The sequence below is a fragment of the Loxodonta africana genome, chromosome 2 (genome assembly GCF_030014295.1).
Source record: "Loxodonta africana isolate mLoxAfr1 chromosome 2, mLoxAfr1.hap2, whole genome shotgun sequence".
NCBI classification, from domain to species: Eukaryota; Metazoa; Chordata; class Mammalia; order Proboscidea; family Elephantidae; genus Loxodonta; species Loxodonta africana.
In genome coordinates this window covers 142,822,788-142,849,421 of record NC_087343.1, presented here as the reverse complement: position 1 = coordinate 142,849,421, position 26,634 = coordinate 142,822,788, and the positions used below count along the sequence as shown (strand labels likewise).

The window sequence follows — 26,634 nt, the reverse complement described above, 5'->3', positions numbered from 1 at the left end:
TGTCCCTATTTTTTCTTCCATGGTCTTTATTGTTTTAGATTTTATATTTAGGTCTTTGATCCATTTTGAGTTAGTTTTTGTGCATGGAGTGAGGTATGGGTCTTGTTTCATTTTTTTGCAGAGGGATATCCAGTTATGCCAGCACCATTTGTTAAAAAAGACTGTCTTTTCCCTATTTAACTGTTTTGGGGCCTTTGTCAAATATCAACTGCTCATATGTGGATGGATTTATGTGTGGGTTCTCAATTCTGTTCCATTGGTCCATGTATCTGTTGTTGTACCAGTACCAGGCTGTTTTGACTACTGTGGTGGTATAATAAGTTCTAAAATCAGGTAAAGTAAGGCCTCCCACTTCGTTTTTCATTTTCAGTAATGCCTTATTTATCTGGGGCCTCTTTCCCTTTTCATATGAAGTTGGTGATTTGTTTCTCCACCTCAATAAAGAATATTGTTGGGATTTGAATCAGAATTGCATTAAAAGTATAGATTGCTTTTGGTTAGAATAGACATTTTTATAATGTTAAGTCTTCCTATCCATGAGCAAGGTATGTTTTTCCACTTATGTAGGTCTCTTTTGGTTTCTTGCAGAAGTGTACTGTAGTTTTCTTTGTATAAGTCTTTTACATCTCTGGTAAGATTTATTCCTAAGTATTTTATTTTCTTGGGGGCTACTGTAAATGGCATTGATTTGCTGATTTCCTCTTCGATGTTCTTTTTGTTGGTGTAGAGGAATCCAACTGATTTTTATATGTTTATCTTGTATCCTGATACTCTGCTGAACTCTTCTATTAGTTTCAGTAGTTTTCTGGAGGATTCTTTAGGGTTGTCTGTGCATAAGATCATGTCATCTGCAAATAGAGATAGTTTTACTTCTTCCTTGCCAATCTGTATGCCCTTTATTTCTTTATGTAGCCTAATTGCTCTGGCTAGGACTTCCAGCACAATGTTGAACAAGAGTGGTGATAAAGGGCATCCTTGTCTGGTTCCCGATCTCAGTGGGAATGTTTTCAGGCTCTCTCCATTTAGGGCAATGTTGGCCGTTGGCTTTGTATAAATGCTCTTTATTATGTTGAAGAATTTTCCTTCTATTCCTGTTTTGCTCAGAGTTTTTATCATGAATGAGTGTTGAACTTTGTCAAATGCCTTTTCTGCATCAGTTGATAAAATCATGTGATTCTTTTGTGTTATTTATGTGGTGGATTACATTAGTTATTTTTCTGATGTTGAACCATCCCTGCATACCTGGTATGAATCCCACTTGGTCATGGTGAATTATTTTTTTGATATGTTGTTGAATTCTATTGGCTAGAATTTTGTTGAGGATTTTTGCATCTACATTCATGAGGGATGTAGGTCTATAATTTTCTTTTCTTGTGGTGTCTTTACCTGGTTTTAGTATCAGGGATATGGTGGCTTCATAGAATGAGTTTGGTAGTATTCTGTCCTTTTCTATGCTCTGAAATTCCTTTTGTAGTAGTGGTGTTAACTGTTTCTGAAAGTTTGGTGTAGAACTCTGCGGTGAAACCATCTGGACCAGGGCTTTTTTTTTGATTAGTAGTTTTTTGATTACCTTTTCAATCTCTTCTTTCATAATAGGTCTATTTAGTTGTTCTACCTCTGTTTGTGTCAGTTTAGGCAGGTAGTGTGTTTCTAGGAATTCATCCATTTCTTCTAGGTTTTCGAATTTGGGCATAGTTTTTCATAGTAATCTGATATGATTCTTTTAATTTCAGTTGGGTCTGTTGTAATATTGTCCCTCTCATTTCTTATTCAGGTTATTTGCTTCCTCTCCTGTTTTTCTTTTGTCAGTTTGGCCAGTGGTTTATCAATTTTGTTGATTTTTTCAAAAAAACAACTTTTGGTCTTGTTAATTCTTTCAGTTGTTTTTCTGTTTTCTATTTCATTTAGTTCAGCTCTAAGTTTTATTATTTGTTTTCTTCTGGTGCCTGAGGGTTTCTTTTGTTCCTCTTTTTCTGTTTGTTCAAGTTGTAGGGGTAATTCTTTGATTTTGGCCCATTCTTCTTTTTGGATGTGTGCATTTATTGATGTAAATTGGCCTCTGAGCACCGCTTTTCATTCTCATTGGATTCTCTGAATTTCTTTATTCCTTCCTTAATGTCTCCTATAATCCAATCTTTTTTGAGCAGGGTATTGTTCAGTTTCCAAGTGTTTGATTTGTTTTCCCTGGTTTTTCTGTTATTAATTTCTACTTTTATGGCCTTATGGTCAAAGAAGATGCTTTGTAATATTTCAATGTTTCGGATTCTGCTAAGGCTTGTTTTATGAGCTAATATGTGGTCTATTCTAGAGAATGTTCCATGTGCACTAGAAAAGAAAGTATGTGTACTTGGTTGCTGTTGGGTGGAGTGTTCTGTATATGTTAACGAGGTCAAGTTGGTTGATTGTGGCATTTAGATCTTCCATGTCTTTATTGACCTTCTTTCTGGATGTCCTGTCCTTCACCGAAATTTGTGTGTTAAAGTCTCCCACTATTATTGTGGAGCTGTCTATCTTACTTTTCAATGCCGATAGTTTGTTTTCTGTATCTTGCAGCCCTGTCATTGCGTGCATAAATACTTAATATGGTTATATCTTCTTGGTATATTGTCCCTTTAATCATGATATAGTGTCCTTCCTTATCCTTTATGATGGATTTAACTTTAAAGTCTATTTTTTCAGAAATTAATATTGCCACTCCTGCTCTTTTTTGATTGTTCTTTGCTTGATATTTTTTTCCATCTTTTGAGTTTTTGTGTCTCTTAGTCTAAGGTGTGTCTCTTGTAGGCAGCATATAGACGGATCTTGGTTTTTAATCCATTCTGCCACTCTCTGTCTCTTTATTGGTGCATTTAGTCCATTTACATTCAGGGTAATTATGGATAGGTATGAATTTAGTGCTCTCATTTTGATGTCTTTTTTTGTGTTTTGACAGTTTCTTTTCTCCACTTGATTTTATGTGCTGAGTAGATTTTCTTTATATATTGTCCTTTCCTCATATTTGTTGTTGTTGGCTTTGTTTCTCCTGAGTCTGTATTTTTCCCTTGTATTTTATTTTGTTGAGAGGGTAGTTTTTCTCCTTTTTGGTTACCTTATTATTTGCCCCTATTTTTCTAAATTTAAAACTAACTTTTATTTCTTTGTATCATCCTATCTTCCTCTTCATATGGAAGGTATATGATTACAATTCTTAGTCCCTCTTTATTATTTTAATGTTGTCTTCTTTTATATAATATCATCGCCGTTACCCTGTTTTTGGCTTTTTCTTTTTATAATCTTGCTTTGTTTTTTTTGGATTTCCCTGTCTGGGTTGACTTCTCATTGCTCTGCCCAGTGTTCTATCTTGGATTGATACCTGATATTATTAATTTTCTAACCAAAGAACTCCCTTTAGTATTTCTTGTAGTTTTGGTTTGGTTTTTACAAATTCCCTAAACTTGTGTTTATCTAGAAATGTCTTAATTTCACCTTCATACTGAAGAGACAGTTTTCCTGGATATATGATTCTTGACAGGCAGTTTTTTTCCTTCAATTTTTTAAATATGGCATCCCATTGCCTTCTTGCCTGCATGGTTTCTGCCAGGTAGTCCGAGCTTATTCTTATTGGCTCTCCTTTGTAGGTGGCTTTTCATTTATCCCCCACTGCTCTTATAATTGTCTCTTTATCTTTGGTTTTGGCAAGTTTGATTGTAATATGTCTTGGTGACTTTCTTTTAACATCTACCTTATGTGGAGTTCGATGAGCATCTTGGATAGATATCTTCTCATCTTTCACAATATCAGGGAAGTTTTCTGCCAACAAATCTTCAACAAGTTTCTCTGTATTTTCTGTTATCCCTCCCTGTTCTGGCGCTCCAATCACTCATAGGTTATTTCTCTTGATAGAGTCCCACATGATTCTTAAGTTTTCTTCATTTTTTTAAATTTTTTTATCTGATTTTTCTTCAAAAATATTAGTGCCAAGTGATTTATCTTCAAGTTCAGAAATTCTAGCTTCTACTTGTTCATTTCTGCTCCTCTGACTTTATATTGAGTTAATTTTGTAATTTTATTGTTAATCTTCTGAATTTCTGATTGCTGTCTGTCTATGGATTTTTCCAGCTTATTAAACTTTTCATTATGTTCCTGAATAATCTTTCTAATTTCTTCAGTTGCTTTATCATTGTGTTCCTTGGCTTGTTCTGCGTATTGCCTCATTTGCTTCCTAATGTCTTGAAGGGTTCTGTATATTAAACTTTTGTATTCTGTATCAGGTAATTCTAGGAATGCACTTTCGTGTAGAAGATCCCTGGATTCTTTGTTTTGAGAGCCTTTTGAGGTGATCATGGTGTGTTTCTTTATGTGACTTGATATTGACCGTCGTCTCCGAGCCATCTATAAGTTATCGTATTAGTTTATACTTGCTTACTGTGTCGTAGCTGCTTTCTTTATTTTGTTTTGGTATACCTCTCTGGGTTGCTTGAGTGAGCTAGCTTGATTATTTTCACCTTTGGAGCTCTGGTGTCTTGTCCCCAGCTGGCTAGAGCTGTTATCAGGTGTATCAGTCTAGGATTCCATTCAGGTTTCCAGGTAGCTGATCATCAAGTGTGTGGTACAGGCTCTGTCCTACAGTCTTAGAAGGGCAGGGGTGATTGGTGTATATACCGGTATCTGATTGCAGCAGGGGGTCACACTCTGAACAAGACAGGGGGCTGAGGACTGACCCCCAAGTGTCTCTGAGGAAAACGCGTCTCTGTTCCCTAGAGCACGCTGGTGGGTGGGCTCTGCAGAGGGACCATGGGCACCCAAAGTTTTTGTTTGTAAGGACTGGGAGGTACCAGTTATCTTTGGACCCCTGTTGCGGGTGGCTGGGTGACCTCTAGCTACCAGTCCATAGGTCCCTGATGTGGGTAAGTGAGGACCTTGTTTAATAAGCAAAGCAATGTCAAACGTCAAACACGCACCTCTCTACCGCACAGCTGAAATGGTTGGAGTTTGCCAACAAGGGCCTATTCTCCTGAAATAGGCCCATACAGGTCCATGCAGAATGGATAGGTGCTCAAGGTCCACCGATGGTTTATGCCTGGACAGGAGCCGCTTCTGTCCTGAGCTACCCCAGTTAATGGAGCTCGCAAATTATCTTTTCCCCCAGTAGCAAATTTTTTCCTTCCCCAAGGCTGGGAGGATGGCTCTAGGTGCTCACCAGGGTCTGTCTCAGGCCCAGGGATTCAGCTGCTGAAGCCAGCTTGGGGGTGGAGGGGCACGGTAAAATATTCCGTAGTACTTAGCTTTTGCCGAGAGTGCTATTCTTCTCAAGTTCCAGAGGTATGAGTGGGCTGTGTGGCTGGCTGCTTCTCCTGAGGAAACCCTAGTATTGGCCCGCCGCAGCCTCCACCGCTGCTCCAGGAATGGTGCCTGAGGGCCCCCCGTGATTCAGGTCCAGTAACTCCTCTCCACTTCTGAATGGTCTCTTCCTCCCCCTTCCCCTCAGTTCATTGTCTAAGCTTGCCTTTGATGCCCAGGGCTCCCAGCTTTTCACAAATATACTCATTTCGCTTGTTTTTTGCGGTCTTTGTTGTAAAGAGATCTCACCGGAAGCGTCTGTCTATTCCGCCATCTTGGCTCCACCTCTCAGTACCCCCTATTCTTAATGAATCCTGGGCTTTAGTGAGAAAGTAGAGAAATAAACTAAATTTGATTCAGATACTATATTAAAGCTGCCTTTTAGACTTGGTTTGATTATCAAAAATTAATTCCAGAGGCAATTTTGCAGAAACTTAATAAAAGCTATGTCCTTTTCAACTGATTTTATAAAAAAAGAGTCTGTCAGTGTAGACTATTTCAGTATGAACCAATAACGTATTTGAGTTTGTCCCTTAAAAGGTGATTTTCAAAATGCATTGTCAATTCAGATGTATAGTGTTAAAGGCATTGTAGCGTTTTAATAATGAGCGTCTTAAATACATCACTGGCTATAATTTGGTAAACATAAAGATATTCTATGATTTCTGTAATTTCATTCTTAGAACAAACTAAAGAGTAGTAATTATGTTATGTACCTCCTTTCTCCTGGGTTTATTTGTCACTTCGAAAAATGCATGGTATAGTGGAATGCATAGCATCAGAAGCCTTTTTCTGGCAATTGAGAATTTCTAATGTAATAAAAATATATATTATTTTAAAAAGAGGAAATATTAAAAGTGGTTGAAGTAATACCTTCTGAACTTAAGAAGTATGTCCACATTCTCATTCTTAGGGTCCTTAAAATCCAGATTTAGTTCTTAAACTGTATGTATTTTGTTGTTAGTTGCCATTGAGTCGATTCCCACTCCTGGCTACCCCATGTATGCAGAGTAAAACTGCTCCATAGAGTTGTCAAGGCTCTTACCTTTTGGAAGTAGATTGCCAACCCACTAAGCACTTTTAGGTAGGTTCGATTCACTAACCTTTTGGCTAGCAGTCAAGAACTTAATAGTTTGGGCCACCCAGGGATTCTTAGTTAAGTATAAAAAAAAAGTTACTAAATATGCATGTATGTGTGTGTTTTCCAGGCACTACACAGTAAGTAAGAGCTCAGCTGCTAACCAAAAGGTTGGCAGTTCGAATCCACCAGCGCTTCCTTGGAAACCCTGTGGGGCAGTTCCACTGTGTCCTCTGGGGTCACTGGGGTGAAGGGAGTTAAAGCTTCACGGAGGAGGTGACATTTTGGGAAAAATTAATAAGTATGAATAAGTGGTTTACAAGAAGAAAAAAATTTTAAACAAATAAAATAGATAAAAGCATGAAAACATGAATCAGAAGTATCTTCTTAATTGTTAAAGGAAAATCAGAGTATGCTAGTAGTATTGTTTATTTTCTATTATGTTTAAGCATGTATTTTTGTTATACATGATTTTTTATTCTAAATTTTTAAATCTAATCATAACAACTCAGTGGCTCTAAGTTGAGATTTTTTTTTCCTAAATATAATTAATTTTAATGACACATGCTACTATGTGCATGGACCTTTAAGACATTATGCTAAGTGAAAGAAGCCAATCACAAAAGGCCACATATTATATGGTCTTTTAATACTAAATGATTCCATTTATATTACATGTCAAAAAGGCAAAATTATACGGACAGAAAGATCAGTGGTTGCCTGGCGCCGGGGGATAGGATGATTAGGAGGTGATAGCTAAACGGTACTGGTTCTCTTTTTGGAGTGATAAAAATGTTCTAAAATCAATTGTAATTATAGTTGCACAACTCTGTGAATTTACTAAAAACCACTGAATTATACACTTTAAATACGTGAATTATATGGTATATGAATTATGTATCAATAAAGTTAAATTCTCCGATTTTTTATTTTCCCTAAGTTAACATAATGCAGACTAAACTAATTGCCATTGCTCTCTGTGTTGAATTCACAATGTATGCCCCAGACAGTATATTTCAAATATAAAATGTAAACCTTATTTATGATCTCCAGGTATACTGGGGAGTATAGAAAATATCAACTTGTTAGAACCATTTAGTTTTTAGAATATGCGTCATTAGTTCACTTAATGATTCCAAGAGGATTTTACAAATCATAATCAAGTAATTAGGTCATCAGAGAGCTAATGTAGGTGGAAAAATGAGCTCAGTGTTCATCTGTCATACATTTGTAACAGAACCATTACAAGTTAAAAATTTTCTCTGGATGGTTACTGCCTTAAATTAACCCCGTACCCTATCAAGTTATTTTTCCTGCGTGTCTGTAGGACTTTGAATCCCAAGTGTTGGGAGTGGAATAGGGGTTTTCTGTTATTACACTGCAGGCTAATAGTGGCTTTTCAGGTGCACATTATATTATAAATTCAGTGCCCTTCATAACATGAATCAAATGCCGAACTTGCTCATTTTACTTTACAGAAACGAGCTTCCAATTAGCTAACAAGAAGTGTAAATTTTAACTAAATTGTGAAATTAACAGTCATTTAGATGCATATATTGGTTATCTTTTTCTTGAAGACTGACATGACAGCACAAGATAGAAAAAATTAAGTCAGCATATGTTTTTAATTACTTTTTTCTTACACTGTGAGTTACATTAGCTTATTAGGGTACCAAATAGTGGCTCTTGAAAGTACACACACATCATCCAAATTTCTGTCTATGATGACAATAAAGTGATTTTATGAACAAAAGAGAAACCCAAATTTGGTTATTGAGCTCATAGTCTTTAGCACATGTTTTGAGAAGTTACGTAATGCAGCTGTTAAAAATTGGTAATGATAATCCTTCAATAAGCATGTAAGTATTTAATATTTATAATTAGAATAGTGTATAGTCTCCAGAAAAATATAGCATCACCTGTAACATTTATTATAGCAAAAGCTTCATTTTGTAGCTGTCAGCACTGTAAAACGAGTTCCACTATGTTTAAGGAGCCTCGTGTAATCATATTCACAACCTCTTACCTTACTGATTATATTCAGCAACCGTAGCTAAATATTTCAGCAGCAAAGCTGAAAATTATAATGACACATCAGCACATACTTAATAAATTACAGTTAATGAATACTGTGGGAAGTGTACTTTGATTGGCTCCAAATTTGTGATCCGCCCATGCATAAAAGCCAGAAAACAAACCTGTCACTGTCAAGTCGATTCCGACTCATAACAACCCCATAGGACAGAGTAGAACTGCCCCATAAGGTTTCTAAGACTGTAAATGTTTACGGAAGCTGACTGCCACATCTTTTTCCTGTGGACCGGCTAGTGAGTTTGAACCACCAACCTTCTGGTTGGCAGCCAAGTGCTTAACCGCTGCGCCACCAGGATTCCTATTCATGCATATCTCATTATATTTTTAAGGAGGAGGAAAATAGGGTGATGACATGACTATCAAACATATTGTTTTTTCTACACAGGAGCAAGCCAATGTTTTAGCCATAATGAAAAAGGCATATACAGATAAGGATTAAAAAGTCCTAATAGCCAAAGTAGATAATACCTCTGATTAAACGTTTAATGGAATATTTCCTGCATACTCTTATCTACCTAATCTTATACGCATGTTCTTACACAATATTTATATTGAATAAAGGTTTCTGACCAAAAAATCGTTTGTTGGCACGTTGACAGCTAAAACTATTGTATTTTTTCACTAAATATGTATGAAACCTCAAATTTTCTGCTTTTATCATCTTGGTGGATGAGGGGAGTGGGTCCTTCAAGTGTGAGAAACCATTTTTCAAGCTGGCTGGGGCATCAATATTTAGAGTTTAATTGCTGTACTATTTAGCCTATAACATATATTTTCTGAGTAAACGAGTTCTGAGAGCTACAAGACTACTATCATCATTGAAGTCAAATACTATTGTTTGATTGGAAAATACTGTCATCAGGTAGAAAAAATCCACTTATTCTGATGTCCTCCATATATAGTATTTTTTTCCCCTCTGGGGGGAAAAGCCAGATAAAAGGGTATTTAAATTTAATATCCTCCTTGTCTTAAAATTAAGCGGAGTAAAGATGTATTAAGGACTATGATCGGGGACCATACTACGCTATTGGGCTACAACTAAGAAAGTAAAACATAGCCTCAGCCTTTGAGGAGCCTACTGTCTGTGCCGCATTGGACATAATTCCCTACAGTGTAGTAGGTAAGGGCAATGACAGTGATATGCGTAGGATGCCATGATGACAACTGAACTGAACCTTAAAACCAAATGAAATGACTGAAGGATGTACGTGTGTACATGTGTGCATATATGAATACAGTCAGAAGCACTGCTGAGAGAGGAGAGGGAGCAGCATGAACAGAGACCAGGGGCAGTATATGGTACACTCAGGGTACTTCAGTCCTCCTGCAGCATGCAGCGCATTAAGAGGATGCTGGGAATTGAGGTTGTAGAAGGAATCGTGGGCCAGATTTTGGAAATTTTGAATGCCATCTTTATGAGCTTGGAATTTGCTTTTGCTGTTTATATACTGCTTACGTTCTTAAATGCATAAGCATTTTGTCACACTATTTACTTTTCAAAGACTGTAAACGACGGCACTGGGTTGATAAAAAGGAAAGTTATAATTTAGTTGATTAAACCTAGGGAAAATTCCTTTTCTGGCTTGTGTTTCATGCATTTGTTGCAGTTGTCCTTTTGTAGCTTTTATTTAACTTTAGTATAAGCTCAGGGTTTTCAGTTTGTCTGCTGCTCTCCTCAGAGAACAGGGAGGGCCCTTCCTGTAAGGTTTTGGAGCCTGCAGGACTGAACAATATTTTAATGAAGAGCCTTTGGAATCACAAGCCTTCGAGGAGCAACAAAACTCAGCTCCATATTCAAGTTAAAGTGATTTCTCCTGCCCTGTTTCCATGTGGTGTGATGTATTTGCTGGCCTAACGTTGTTTGTTTGTTTGGAATTAGAATTTTAAACGTGGCTATGGTATTAACTTTTGTGAAATTTTCACAGTGACAGCTTTTGGTTTGTTTTGTTTAAATTAATACAACCAAGCCAAAGAGATTTGGTTATATTTTTTTCTGAGTATTTTTATTTTTTAAGACTGCTTGGTACCTCATCAGCCATATTTATCAAAATATTTACCCTCAGCATAGCTTTGAGCTGTTTCTGCCTGGAGCAAGAGAATGGAAGTTAACTGTGCAAATTCATGGGGGGGAATTTTTCCATAAATTATCTTGATAGATGAAAATGTTTTGTGTTGTGTTACCACAGTAATGCAGTAGAAAAAACAGGACTAGTCGTATCCTTGTTCTTTATGTGAGTTATTTCGTCTTTGCGGGCACCAGTTTCCTCACCTCTTAAATAAGAGGGTTGAACTAGGTTTCTGCTGAAACTCTTTCTTACTGACATTTTGTGGTTCTCCAGCTACCTCATTTACCAGTTGAATTTTCATATATGGGGTGTGTCTTTCAACAGTTATCCTTTGGTAAAGCTGCCTTGCAGAAAAGTAGAAATTTGTTTTTTACCTCTGCCTAGAATGCTTTTGCCTCCTGATTTTAACATCTGTTACCCATTTCATTGCCAGGATTGATTCCATGGATCTGAAAGATGGGAAGAGCGTCCTCTTCTCCCTCACTGCCCCATATACATTCTTCCCATTGTTGTAAATGACAACCTGCTACATAGAGAAGGGTTGTTCTTTGGACAAGAGTATACGCCTCACCATGGCTTACTCATCTTTGTATCATGAGCCCCTAGCACAGTATCTTGTAGTCTTTCAGTGTTTATTGAATTACTGAATATTATGGAGGACATAAATGGCTGAAACTTATATATCTGAGTGTAGTTCCGTGTTTTTTCTAATCTGTGTTGGGAGTTGAAATTATATCCCTTGTTTTTTGAACAAAAATAGTGAAGATAGTCAACAAATAAAAATAGAGATAATGAAATATATTTATAATTATCTATAACTATACATGATACAATGGCTGCAACAATGGGCTCAAGCATAACAACGATTGTGAGGTTGGCTCAGGACCAAGCAGTGTTTCGCTCTGTTGTACATAGGGTCACTATAAATCAGAACCGATTCGACAGCACCTAACAAGATAACTACATATGGTTATAGGTAATATAATCTGTAGATGCGGTTATTTAGTAAATGGTGCCTAATGATTTTTGTTTTATAATCCCATTTAGCAGGACTTGAGATATTATTTAATTTCTTATCCCTGTACTTCATTTCTACAACTAAAAAGGAGAGAGATTCCTTTTCAAATAGCTGGGAAGATATTTTTAGATTCAACTCAGACAAGAGAGGTTAGTTTTCCTTTTACTGGAATCCTCTACCTCCTGATTTTCTAAGTGAAAGAATAATTGTGTCATTTCTAATTTTGATATCCAACTTAAGTTTAAAAGCTAAGCTATGTAAATTTGGTTAAATTCTTATCCAGTTAGCATCTGTATTATTTAGAGGCTACTCCTGTTTGGATAATTTGTGAAGAGGTTAATGTATTTCTTTCTTGGAAAATGTATATGTGTTGCCAATTCCTAACTAATTGGAAAGCAGAGGATAGTGTCAGCGTCTATCAAGTCAGGCCTCTCAGAGGCCTTACTAAATTCTGTTTCTGTGGGAATTTTACTAATGGGTATGTGCAACGGTATCCAGGCTCTTGTAGACAGGATTCCAAATTTAAAATAAAAATGAATAGGCAAACAAAAACTTCTCCTCTTTTAAGAAATTGGCAGAGTGTTAATCTTTGCACTTGCTTTCTCACTTTGCAGTGCTTTCACATCATGTGCAGAAAGTTTGGTATTAATACGTGAGAACAGCTTAGATAATATAAGTAATGAATTTTCTAAGTGCGTTCTTGGTTGTGATCTTATATGTATAAGGCAGAAGAAAGAGAGTAAATCTTCCAGTCTGTGTATCTGTAGTTAACAATATTAGTGACTTTAATGGGTTTTACTGGAAAATGGAAGATCGAAGGCGTATTTAAGAATAAGCCACCTAGTGTTATTGCCTGTATATTAACTTACAGAACTATTTCGATTCATGTAATAAATTTCTACCATACATTTCAGAATACCATCCTGAGTGCATTTTTGAACCTGATTATCATCACCAGTTGTTGAACACCTTCCTCCCCTAAATATTAGAGCTCCTTAGGGCTTAGCCCCAGTCTGCCCTCTCCTCTCATACTGCCCTCTTTTCCTGGGCAGTTTCATCCATTTCTATGGTTTTAAATATCATCAATGTATTCATGATTCCCAAATGTGTATCTCTTACATGAATCAGTTTTCTGGCTTTCTAGACCTATTTCATGTATTTTCAGAGATATCTCACAGGCATATCAAACTATGTCTGAAACAGTGCTTTTGATTATCCCTTTCTTCAAATCTGCTCCTCTGATGTTTTCAGCCTCAGTTGAATCCATACAGTTGTTCTCGATAGAAACTTAGGAGTTATTTTTGATTCCTTCTCTTCCTTCACCCTTCCTCTCTGCCCCAACTCAGGTCATTCACGAGTGCTGTCTCTTCTACCTCTAAAGCATATTTCAGAATTTTCACTTTTCTCTAGTGTTGCTGCATCACCTAAGATCAAGCCACTACTTAACTCTTGCTTAAACTGATGTCGTAGCCTCAAGTTTTTTCACATCCAGTTTGACCAATTCTAATCCTTTTCCAAATAAAAGCCAAAGTGAATTGTTAAATGTGTACATGTAATTGTAAATATGTAAATATAATGATATCACTCTTTGCTTAAAACTCTCCAATGGCTTTCCATTGCTCTTAGAATGAAAATGTCTTCTCTTCATCCCAGAACGGAGGCCTAAACTGATGGTTGATGGAGGAATAAGCATACAAAATGTACTACTCTGAGTAACTTCTCTGTGTGCCTCATGGTCTTGCTTCATTCTGCCTTCTCTACCATCTTTTCATCAAAACCTTAACTGCTATTATGTCAGCATATTATCTTAAATGGTGCTGAAAAGGGCTGCCTTTGGAGAATGTTTTCAGAGGAGCCGCATTTGATCTGGCTCCCCTCCTGTTACATTTCTTCTCCACCCTCCACCCTTGCCATGTTCCATCCACACTGGTCTTTCCCTTGTTCATCAAAAGGACCAAGCTCTTTTTCATCTCAGAGTCTGTTCATTCTCCTACCCCTGCTTGGAATTTTGTTTGCTCTAAAATCCTTCTCCTTCCCTGTCCTCCTTTCCTCCATTCATCCAACTAATTTACACAGGTTACACTTTAAATATTACCCCTTTTTGGAATGAAGTAACACTGTGTATTTTTTTCTCTTGTGGCCTTTAAGACAATTTTAATTACAGTCTCGTATTTATTTATTTATTTATTTTCCCCTGCCCTCATTTCAAACTCCAGACTCTGAGTGCTTGAAGACCAGGATGACCCATATCCCGGATACCTCTCAAAATGGGTGATATAGAGTAGGGAGTCTATAACTATATGCTGAATGAAAGAATGAGTGAATTAACTTAGTGAATGAATGAACAGATGAGCTTTGTGAAACTGTGCTAGCTCAGTGGGGATATCAAGTAGAATAATCAGCATAGTTCCTGACAGAAAGGCATGCAGAAAAACAGCATATTTATCACAAACATATAACACTGTTCTTCGATGCTTTTCTTTCAGTTATTTTCCATGTTTATTTCCTTACCTTTTTTAAGTCTTAACTCAGATGTCATACCTCCTAACATTGATTCTTCCTATCCTTGCTTTATTTTTCTCCTTAGGATTTGTCACAAACATTGCTACGTGTATAAATAAGTCACGTAATAATAATGTATTATTTATTATTATTTATTGTTTGTCCCCTTCATCTAGAATGTAGACGATTTTTGTCTCTGTTGCCCATTGCTGTATATCTGTTACTGGAGAATGGCCTCGGTTCTTGTTTTTGGTGTAGGAAGGAATTAAAAAACAGACAAGTAGTACCAAGCAAGCAGAGGTTTATTAGCAAACAGAGGGTTAGTAGTGAAAGTACTAGGAAGCATCAAGCGGGCTATTCAGGTAGAGAAAGAATCTGAGTGCCCCGATAGTCGTTTTCTTAGGGTTTTATATCCTTCTTGTCTCTTATCTCTCCCTGTTAATGTTTACCAGCCAAGATAGGAACCCCTGTAGAGACTATTTCCTTGGCTTAAGGTTTAATTACCAAGTTAGGGACCTTATCAAGTTAGGGATTTTATCAAGTTAAGGACCCCTCTAAGGATCATTTCTTTGGCTTAAAGGGACCATCTTATTGAGGAATGTCACGACCCCCTGCCTCTTCCTCTTCCTCAGTGCAAGCTCTCCCCCTCCCCCTTACATATCCAGTGCCTAGAACAGACCTGGTAGACATTTAGTAAATATTTATTGAATAAAAATAAATGAATGTAACATATAACGATGCCATCTTTTTTTTTTTTTTTTTTTGCTATTTTATTGGGTAAATACAGCACGTATACAAAAAAGAGCATAGTGATTTATCACAAAGACAAAACCTCTTACCCACCTCCCAGATCAGTAAATAATTGCCAGCACCTCAGAGTCTCTGTTGTACCTCCTCCCAGTCGCTACCTCTTCTCTCCGTTCACTCAAAGGTGATCATTACTCTGTCATTTCTGGTAATGTCTCTATTGCTTTTCTTTATAGTTTTATCACTTAAGCATTTGTCTCTAAATCTTTGTGTTAGTTTTTTTTGTCTCTTCGTTTAATCTTTGTGTAAATGAAATCAATTAGTACGTGTTCTTCTGTGTCTGCTTTCTGACATTAAGCATTAGTGTTTGTGAGAGCCATATAAGGTGTTATATTTAGCTTTAGTGCTGTCAGTAAGTTGTACACCTGTAAAAAGTTGAATTGGCAAACGTTCTGTGATTTTGTCATTTACAACAATGACAAAAAAAAAAAAGAATAGCTGCTGCGTTTGCTTGCGTACAACCGCATGGGATTTGATTCCTTGGTTTGGAGGTTTAGGGTCATGATTTCATGGGACATCCCAGTTAATTGGCCTAATAACGTGTTTAGTGCTTCTGTTGTACCTCCTAGTGCCAGGCTGTTATGATTAATGTAGGTTTATAATATGTTTTAAAATTAGGAAATGTGCACCCTCCTACTTTGTTCTTCTCTTTCAGCATTTTTCTTCAGGGCTTCTTACCATTCCATGTAAAGTTGAGGATTGGCTTTTCCATTTCTGTAAAGAAGGCTGTTGAAATTTTGATTGGGATTGTGTTGTATCTATAGATCACTTTGGGTAGTATTGACATCTTAACAATATTAAGTCTTCTAATCCATGAACTTGGAACATCTTCCCATTTAATTAAGTGTTCTTTAATCTCTTTCACAGAGATTTATAGGAATTCTTTATGCATTCTGGATATGAATCTTTGTGGCTAGCCTTTTCACTCTTTTAATGGTATAGTTTGATGAATGAAAGTTAGGAATTTTGATGTATTTTCATTTATCAGTCCTTTCATTTATAGTTAGGACTTTTTATGCCATTTTAAGATGTTTTTCTATACCTTGAGGTCATGGAGTTATTCACCTGTATTTTCTTTTAGAAGCTTTTTGTTTAGTCTTACCTTTCCTGTTTAGAACTATAAATCACCTAAATAGGAGACCTCTTGAGTTAAAACAGAGGCAGCACAGTGTGGGGTATTTGGGAGACAAGTGAGTACACCGGTTTGGTTGGAGCAGAGATTATTGGTGGGTCTTGTGGGAAATAAAACTAGAAAGTTATCACAAAAGGACAAACTCATTTATATAAAAAGATAAGAACAGGCAAATGTATAGAGATCAAAGTTACCAGGGATGGGAGGGAGGGGGAAAGGGGAGGTTAGGTTTATGGTGATGGAAAAATCACACTGATTAAGGGTATGTTTGTGCAGCTGATTAATGTAATTGCTGTCAGTAAGTTGTACACCTGTAAAAACTTGAATTGGCAGAAGTTCTGTAATAGATACAACAATGACCAAAAAAACAAACAAACAGAAACAGAGTAGCTGCTGAGATTTCTTACGTATAACTAAACACCTCATGGGATTTGGTTCCCTGATTTGGAGGTTGAGGGCCATGGTTTGATTGGATATCCTAGTTAATTGGCGTAATAATGTGTTCAGTGCTTCTCTTTTACCTCTTATTTTGTTGTGTAGTGCCCTGGGTCTTAAAAGCTTGCAGGCGGCCATCCAAAATATAACAATTGGTCTCTTTGCCTGGAGCAACACAGGAAGAAGGAAAGTCAGGAATAGGAGAGGGATATGGAATGTGTGGCTAATTGCCTCCATGAACAACTGCCTCCTTTGTCATGAGACCAGAAGAACTGGATGGTGCCCAGCTACCATAACTGAACATTCTGATCAAGATTTCATAAACAAATCCTGACCAAAAGGGAAGAAATGCAGAACAGAATTTCAGATACTCACAGACTCCAGGCTTTCTGGAGCCATGGGGATTGACTGAACCCCAGAAGTTATTGCCCCAAGCTTCTCTTTAAACCTTAAACCAAAAATATCTCCTGAAGCCTTCTAAAACCAAACAATGTTGTTGTTGTTAGGTACCATTGAGTCGGTTCCGACCCATAGCAAGCCTGTGTAAAACAGAACAAAACACTGTCCAGTCCTGCGCTTTCCTCACAATCATGTTACGTTTGAGCTCATTGTTGTAGCCACTGTGTCGATCCATCTTCTTGAGGGTCTTCCTCATTTTTTCAGACCCTCTATTTTATCAATCATGATGTACTTCTCTAGGGACTGGTCCCTTCTGTTAACATGTCCAAGGTATGTGAGATGAAGTCTCACCGTCAGTGCTTCTAAGGAGCATTCTGGCTGTACTTCTTCTAAGACAGATTTGTTTGTCCTTCTGGCAATCTATGGTATATTCAGTATTCTTCACCAATACCATAACCAAACAATAGTTTAGCTTAACTCGTGAAGAATATCTGCCTTGAGCGTTGTGCTATTTTAAGATCTATTTATATGGGATCAAATTGACAGCAGCAACTTGAAAGATTAGATAGGAAACTTAGGGGGCAGTGAGTTTATGTTAATGGGGGAGGAGCAATTTGGAAAAGGAGGGTGAGAATAGTTGCACAACTCAAAGAATGTAATCTTTGCCACTAAATTGTATATATATAGAAATTATTGAATTGGTGTATGTTCTCTCTATATGTATTCTCAACAATGAGAAAAATAAATTTTTTTTTAAAAAGCCAAATAAAACCTAGGAAGTTAGATTAGGTTAAGACTGTGTAGACCCAAGAATAATAGACTAAGAAAATGATGTCCTGCTTTATTGTCACATGAGCAGGTGTCATTTGCAGTAGCCTTCAAAACATCTTACATATAGGTACTTTTGTTTCAAGAGGGACCACGCAATAGTATGGATTAACTCAGTACAAAATCCATCACCTCTCCTATAAAAACAACCACCCTTTCTACCTCTAACAAAACATAAAACTTATTTACTGACTTCATTTTTATGTTTTAAAATAATTCTTCATTTGTGTGGAAGATTGTGTATAGCAATATGTTGACCTGTCATCAAATTACTGTTTTTTTACAGAATCTGATAAATACTTCCCATGAGTTATCCTGGATTATTTTTCAGTATTCATCGATAACTCCTGTTAAACAAGTAACACAAAACCATCCCAGAAATAATTTGAGTTACTTATCTAGTCATTATATTCCTTGGGAAAACATTATAGACTTTCTTATAGAATTACCAGCCAAATCAGTTTCTTTCAAATCTTTGAACTTAAAATCTAGTTTGCATTGTAAGAAAATATCCATTGTATCTGATTACTGGAAGATTGGGGATATAGTGTTGTCATAACTTTTTTTCTGAATGCTTGACTTTTTAAAAAGCAAGGAATAGTACCACTTAACTCTGTGTGTGTGTGTGTGTGTGTGAAGAAAATATATGCATATAAGTATATACTTATTTTTGTTGCACTGAATGATTAGAATTATGTAGTTCAAGTTGAAGATAGTTAAGGTATTTGATTGACAAGATGAGGATCCAAACCAAAACCAAACCCAGTGCCGTCGAGTCGATTCCAACTCATAGCGATCCTATAGGACAGAGTAGAACTGCTCCATAGAGTTTCCAAGGAGCGCCTGGCAGATTCGAACTGCCGACCCTTTGGTTAGCAGCTGTAGCACTTAACCACTACGCCAGTAGGGTTTCCAAGATGAGGATACATTTTGATAACTCACAACTATAGTTTTATGCCAGCCCCTCTTCCCTTTTTACCCACTTCTCTGTATGGTACCCAGTGGTCCTCCTGTGCATATCTACACATCCCAGCTCCATCCATACACGTCCACAAAACATCTACCCTTGACCATCCATTGGCCTAGGGCTGTGCACATTGCTTTCAGATTGCTACTAGAAGAATGAATCCAAAGCAGATGCCTGTAAGTGAACTCTGGGCTGTTCAGAAATGTAATTCTAAGGTCCTAGCTATTTTTTGAAAGATCTTCAGAAGTAACCAAAGAAGTGATGTTTGAATTTATGTTAGATTTGACCCAATTTTATATGCAGTTTAGAGTTAATTTGTTAATACTGATTAGCATTTGACCTCAGATCAAGGACTTAAAAGAAATTATTAATGCAGAGCTTCTTTTAAAAAAAAAATACTAAAAATTCAAATTTTGGAAAGTTTAAAAATAATCTCCTAAATTCCAGTTCTTTCCCCAAGCTCCTATTTTTGACATTCCCTGTGGTAATGAAAAGTTTGTGAATGGCTACTGAAAATAATTGGGGGCGGGGGGGGGCGGGGAGAGGCGTGGGAGGCAATAAATTCAGATCGTATACCTGAAGGAGATTTAAAGTGTTTGAATTCTTCATTTGCATAAACTAATAGGAATGTAGGTGGTGAAATTGTAAGTAATTTGGTTAATCTTTATTTCTTACCCAACTCCTGAAGGAAGTTGCCTCAGTAGTAATATTCTTTTTAGAGTAATTACATGGAAGGCCAAAAAGTTAATTTTTCCTTTTATTGAGATGACAGTAGATGTCATAGCTGAGGGAATTAATAACCTAGAGGGGAAAGAAACTTTCTCAATAGTTAAGAGACCTGTGTTTTTTAATCTCTCTCCTTAGGTCATATCAGCCACATTATTTGATTTTTAAGCTGGGAATTTACATGAGGGGAAAATGTTAAATGGCAGTTTTAACTCCAATATACTAATTTAGAATAGCAAAGCATTAAATAGTGGTTTGATAAGGTTATTATTTCTACACATTGAAAAAAGAAGTACTTGATAGCCTTTTCAAATGCTGTGAGGTTCTTTTTCTTATTTCATTGTTATTTTTAAGAATTAGTTTTCCTGAATTCTTAAAGGCTCAGAAAATTTAAGTAATTAAAGTATTTAAGTAATACAGCGAAACTCGTGAGAGCCAAAACTTGACGGAACTGCCTTGTTTTTCTACCTTTGACAGGGCGCAGTCTCATCACTTTTCTATCACTCGTTTTAGTGGAAAATATTTGAGTTTTCCTTCTCTGACAGGCTTCTACATTATAAAGGTTCCAGCTTTCGCAGTTTTTACTGTAATTGCTAAGTTGTCAAGTCAATTGATTTCATAATTAACTTCATAAAGTGTTAACATCAATTTTATTTTTGAAGTTCCCTGTTGACTGAAGTCTAGAGAATGCAAACTTTGGAGTAAAATTTAATCACATCAGCACATCTTGCTATTCTTAGTGCTGGCAAACAATTGCAAAGTGAATGAAGATGTGACTAGTTTGGTATTGTTATTCTTAAGGTAAAGGAAATGATACTTCAAGGCAGAGCACTATCAACTTTACCAGTGAGGTGAAAAGTCAGCAGCCTCTGAGGGAGGAGGCCAGCGAACCAGTGACTGTCTACTGGCTAATCAAACTGGATACCAGTTAAACTCACTGGCTAGCAATTACTGAGAAGCTGCAGATACGCTAGGCAGTATGCAAATTTGCTTCCTACATGTTATTTCATAAAACAATTTCATGAGATAGGCCATTTTACAAATGAGATACATTTATAGATATTATGTAATCTACTCTCATTCTAGAAAGTGGTACAGCTAAGATTTGTACCCAGATATCCTTGGTTCCAACTTCTGTGCTTATGGTCTCTACATTCCACTGACTTTTTTCTTGGTAACCACATTTTTCTCTTTTCGTGTATACAGAGTCATTTTAAAGTGAAAACAATTTTTAAGATACGTAATTGATTCATACATATCATATTAGTAACTTACTTAACAGTCTAATAGTGTTGCGGAATTCTGAAGAGGGAGTTTTTATTAGCCTTTACCTCCGTTTCTCCTGGTCTTTCCTGTCCAAGAACAGAGTAGCTGATAAAACATTTTACAGTAAGATATTAGTGCTTCCATATGCTGTCTGCTACATCTCTGACTATTCTTTCTTCCTGAAAAGAACTACTGTAGGGGAAGAGAGTATGAAAGTAATAGAGAAATAAATAGAATAAGAAAAGTAACAGGTTTCAATATACACTAGCCTCTGGATAAACATAAATTCTCAAATTTTGAGGATATACTCTTTACACATAGACATGAAACACCACTCCCACATTCTCCATGGTCTCCAAGTCATTGTGGGTTGACTGGGAAAGGACAATGATAAGAACATCTAATAATTATGCTTATTGTTGTTAGTTGCTGTGAAGTCAGTTACGACTCATAGCAACTGTTTAGGCTCTTTGTGTATTTTATCTCAGGTATCAGCACTTTTTTCTTCTTGGGCAAAGTAGTCCAGTAAAAAAAGACACTAAATTGCACACATCATAATTCTTATATATAGATATGTACACACACATGTACATACATACATACATATGTGTGTGTGTGTGTGTGTGTGTGTGTGTGTGTATGTCTGGGGGGTAAAGAACCTAGTTTCATCCTAAGTAAGGTAGCGTTCATCCTTGGAATTATAAAGGAGCCCTGGTGGTGCAGCAATTAAGTGCTTCAATGACCCACTCCACAGGGGAAAAGACCTCCAGTGATCTGCTCCTGTAAAGATTACAGCCTAGGAAACCCCATGGGGCAAATCTACTTGAGGGTACCTAATAACAACATACACACCAAAGGAGCCCTGAAGGCGTGGTGGTTAAGTGCTCTGCTGCTAACCAAAAGATTGGCAGTTGAAACCCACCCGCTGCTCTGCAGTGGAAAAGACCTGACAATCTGTTCCAGTAAAGATTACAGCCTAGGGTACATACACACAGTGGAACATTACACAATGATAAAGAACAACAACATGCTGTGTGAAGCATCTTATAACAAATGAGTCTGGAGGGCATTATACTGAGTGAAATAAGTCAATCACAAAAGGACAAATATTGTATGAGACCACCACTCTAAGTACTCATGAAAAGGTTTACATACAAAAAGAAACAATCTTTGATGGTTATGAGGGAGAGGAAGGGGTGGGAATGGAAAAACACTTAATAGACAATAGATAAGTGGAAACTTTGGTGAAGGGTAAGACAATACACTATACTGGGGAAGCCAGCACAACCTGTACAAGGCAAGGTCATGGTAGCCCCATAAAAAAACACCAAAGACACATCGAAACCCCCTGAGATACAGAATTGCTGGGCTGAGGGCTGTGGGGACCATGATCTCGGGGAATATCTAGCTCAATTGGCATAACAGAGTTTATAAAGAATATGTTCTACATTCTACTTTGGTGAGTAGCATCTGAGGTCTTAAAAGCCTGTGAACAGCCATCTAGGATACTCCACTGGTCTTACCCCTTCGGGACCAAGGAAGAATGAAGAAAACTAAAGATACAAGGGGAAGATTAGTCCAAAGGACTAATGGACCACATCTACCATGGCCTCCACCAGACTGAGCTTAGTACAACTAGATGGTCCCCAGCTACCACCACTGGCAGCTCTGACAGGGATCACAATAGAGGGCCCTGGACAGAGCTGGAGAAGAATGTAGAACAAAATTCTAACTCAGAAAGAAAGACCAGACTTGCTGGCCTGACAGAGACTGGAGAAACCTTGAAAATATGGCCCCTGGACACCCTTTCAGCTCAGTAATGAGGTCACTCGTAAGGTTCACCCGTCAGCCAAAGATTGAACAGGGCCATGGAACAGAACAAGAGTAAAGGGGCGCACCAGACCTGGGGCAGGGACTGGAAGGCAGGAGAGAGCAGGAAAGCTGGTAATAGGGAACCCAGGGTTGAGAAGGGAGAGTGTTGACATGTCGTGGGATTGTTAACCAGTGTCATAGAACAATGTGTGTACTGTTTGATGAGAAACTAGTTTGTTCTGTAAGCCTTCATCTAAAGTACAAAGAAAAAAAAAAAAAAAGGATTATAGCCTAGAAAACCCTATGGGGCAGTTCTACACTGTCCTTAGGGTTGCTATGAGTCAGCATTGACTCAACAGCACACAGCAACCCCAGAACTTGGGGGTAAATCTAGGTCTATTATACCCTTTAACTGTTGAGAAAAAGTGTAATACTACTAGATGACACCAGTTAAACCTTTCAAGGTTTAATAATAAGTGCCAATTAGCCACCTAATTTTTCCAGTACACTTTGAAAATGTCATAATTTTATATCATCCCTAAAGGATAACACTTAAACGCAATTATGCTTCCTCACTTATTTTTATTTGTTGGCTATTTCCTCACTTATTTTTAAGCTTAAGTGCTTAGGTAGGCATATGAGAGAAAATGAAGTGTGGAATTTGACCTTGTGTGCTTAGGCTTCATGAAGAGGAAGGTGCCATACCTGAACATAGCCCCCATTGACTCTCCTGGAGTTAGCAGGGATAACTTGCTTTGGAAATTTTGGCTTTCTAAATAAAAACAAAAATTGTTAAAATGGATCAAATGAACAAAATAAGTGATTGTAGAAACTGAGCACTAGATTTAATAGTATGTTAGAAATGACCACAAGGAATTAAGTGCGTGGATCAATGCCTGTTTTGTGGCATCTTTTCACTTCTTCAGTTGACAGTGTCCATTTCATGGCCTGTTTAAGTATTGACAATGAGGTCAGAGCAGGTGGTACATTCCTGGCATTCTCTCTTCATTAGCTTTCACTTCCCCAGGGGGGACCTCGAATAAAATATGTTTGAGCAACCTTCAGCAGCCAGTTTGGTGTTTCCTCAGTTTACAGGATCAACCAAAAGCAAGTTTGGTTTGGCGTAGTTTACGCTTGCGCTTTACTGTGTTGTTGTTGGGAGCCACAGAGCTGATTCCAACTCACAATGACCCCATGTGAGAGAGTGGAACTGCCCCATAGGGTTTTCTTGGCTATAATTTTTATAGAAGTAGATCTCCCTGGAGCCTCTGAGTGGTTTAAACTGCCAATCTTTCGGTTAGTGGCTGAGCACTTAACTGTTGCGCCACCACCATGCATACATACACAATCTTACTTACCATCTGTAGCATCCATAAAGATTTCTCTAGCAAATATGAAGTGAAAAGATGGAGAGTGTTTAATTCCCGGCTTTGAAGCTGTTGTGTTAATTGCTAACTTTTGCTGAGTCTGTACATTAGAGAAGGTAACAGTCTCAGCATGTTAAAATCATAACTGTTAGATTAATGCTTGGAGACAGGAGCTGTGCTGATGTGAGGCGTTAATGGCTGGGTGAGTTCAATCAGATATGCTGCCTCCAGTGTCTTCGTGTAATGGTATTTACTAGATTTGGAATGACTGCTGAGAAAGATGAAATACAATCTCATGTATTATCTCTGTCTTGAAAAAAATAGATAATGAAATCGTTCTTTTGCTGGCATATATTTTATTAACCTTTATGGAGTGAATTTAAGAACAGATGTCCCTGTAGAGTTGAAATCTTTTGCAAACTTGGAGTGTTATTAAGTGCATTGTGAGTTCTAGGAATAGTGAAGTTGAGGAGAGCAGGTAAGCTTTCAGAACAACTCAGAAAGTACTATGATGGTGTATTCTGAGGCTAGCTAGAGAGAAAGCAATGCAGTATAAATTCCATGTGAATAATTTTTTTCTTTATTCCTTGCAGAGCCTGCAGAAAGTTCTTATGGAATTCAGTCACAAGGAGTTGTTTGATTTCTATAACAAGGTAAATAATTTTTTGATAATGTGGGTTCTTTCATAATATTTCTTTTATAAGTTCTTATTTTTAAATGCCCTATTAAGAAGCTAAGTTCCTTAAACTTCTCTTATAAACACCTTATGTTTCACTGTAGGCAGCATAGCTAAGGTAAAGAAAATCTGACAAACTAAAGCAAGAAGAAAATGGAAATGGCTTTAATTAAAGCAGTGGGGTTGTTGCTTTAATGTAAAAAGCATTAAGTAATTAACTGTGCGGTACCTGGCCAATCTGACACTTCAGGTATGGGCAACGTTAAATACTTTAATTTCTGGGCCCAAGGGTAAAGAGAAACATGGAAAGGAAGATGCCAGGCCTTTAAAGGTTTATCTTGAGCCTGTTTTATGTTTCTTCCGAAATACTTACTTCATAATCCAGTACAATCTACCCTCCTCTCCCACTTTTAAAGTCTTACCATGCAATGTAATTTAAAATGAAACAGCTGGGTGTATTTAAAACAATAGTATTCAGAAAACCTCCTTCTTTACAAATGTGAAAACTTTAATTGCAAGCATGAATTCTAATATCTTCACATAAAAGGAAAACTATTCAAAGTGATATTTTTATTGCTATATGAATGAATATGCATATTTACCAATGCCATTCTTTCCCTTCTATTTGTATGTTTCTAAACACCATTTCATATGAATTTCTCTCCCTTCACCAGCTTTCTTTCTTTTTCTTTGTTAATAGCTAGAGACCATACAAGCACAGCTGGATTCCCTTACATGATGTTTTCGAAGACTGTTTTCACCATCACACCCCTGCCACCTGATTATTTTGCGCTGAAGACAGATTGCCAGGTTGTGTTTTCTGAAGGATTCAGTGGCTTTCTTCCTGTAAATTATACGGCTTATTGCTTTATAGACAAATAACAGCCGAGGGAGATCATTGTTAAGAATACTGTGATTCTAATACGCTTTTTCTAGTTCTGTGAGCCAGCAGCAATTTTTGAGGACACTTTTGCTAGAAAGAAAACAAAAGTGAATACCATGTTGTTTTTACTTTTCTACTGCTGCTTTATTGCCTGACCGGTTGAATTTTTACATGCTTGATGACACCGTATGTTATCAAGCTGAGTCCATTGATATAAGGTATAATGTGTACCTTAGCAAAATGTAGAATTTCAGTAATTAGTAAAAGTAAGAAAGCAGCCGCATGCACGCAAATACATTGTGGTATTTTTATAATGAGTATAGTTTGTTTGGGAAATAATATAGGAAATAAATTTAAAATAGAGCTAAGAGTATTTTATCATTTAATTTCAGTGAGAGTTTCTCTGTTCATTTTAACTTTTTCCCTGAGTTTAATGATTTAATAACAATCTAGGTTTTTGTGTGCTTATCTTTATTTTGCAAATTAATAATGATTCATATGATTATGTGGGAGACAGATTCAGATCATGAATAAAAACAGTTGTAATGAGTGCTAAATGGACATCTTGAAGTGTCTAAATGGATACCCTTTACATTCCCTTTCTGTAAATATGCTCACTGATTTCACTCAATAAAATTTTTATGTTTAGGACTGGTTAAATGGAAGTTTACAGGTATCTTATGCTATGAATGTATGTATGTATGTAAATGATGAATGTATGTATGTATGTAAATGATGTGAGTATAGTTACTTTAAAGAAAATAATGTCAGTTGACTTTTTTTATAAATGAAATATCTGTCCTAAACTGTTACCAGAGAGAGAGCATGATTGATTTAGAATGACTTGCTTCAAATGTAGGACTTTGATTTTAGAAATGTCCTATAATTTAACAGTCATTGAAATGGATTTACATTCCTTGTAAAAGGTATATGAGTAATAAGTGTGTTAAACATCTCCCAAATAAATGTTTAGTATATGGAATCTATGCCTACACTTGTTTGTATGTATGTTTGCACCCTGGTGGTGTAGTGGTTAAGTGCTATGGCTGCTAACCACAAGGTCGGCAGGTCAAATCTACCAGCTGCTCTTTGGAAACCCTATGGGACAGTTCTACTCTGTCCTGTAGGGTCACTGTGAGTTGGAACCAACTCAGCAGCACTTAACAACAACAATGAATGTTTTGGTAAATATTCTTTATGTATATATAAACATATACCATTCATGCTGAATTTGCCAGGCCTTCCTGACAGTGACCATA

General features: G+C 36.9%; 1 protein-coding gene across 2 annotated transcripts in view; it reads left to right on the top strand.

The window, feature by feature from the left end:
• The window catches only part of COMMD10 (COMM domain containing 10), a 265,137-nt gene extending 238,780 nt beyond the window's left edge, over positions 1-26,357 (top strand). For both annotated transcript variants that reach the window (XM_010590508.3, XM_010590514.3), the window contains exons 6-7: positions 24,410-24,469; positions 25,193-26,357. In XM_010590508.3, coding sequence (XP_010588810.2) covers positions 24,410-24,469; positions 25,193-25,231 — 99 coding nt within the window. In that variant the 3' untranslated portion in view covers positions 25,232-26,357. The remainder of the gene's footprint in view (positions 1-24,409; positions 24,470-25,192) is intronic.
• Positions 26,358-26,634: the final 277 nt, after the last annotated feature.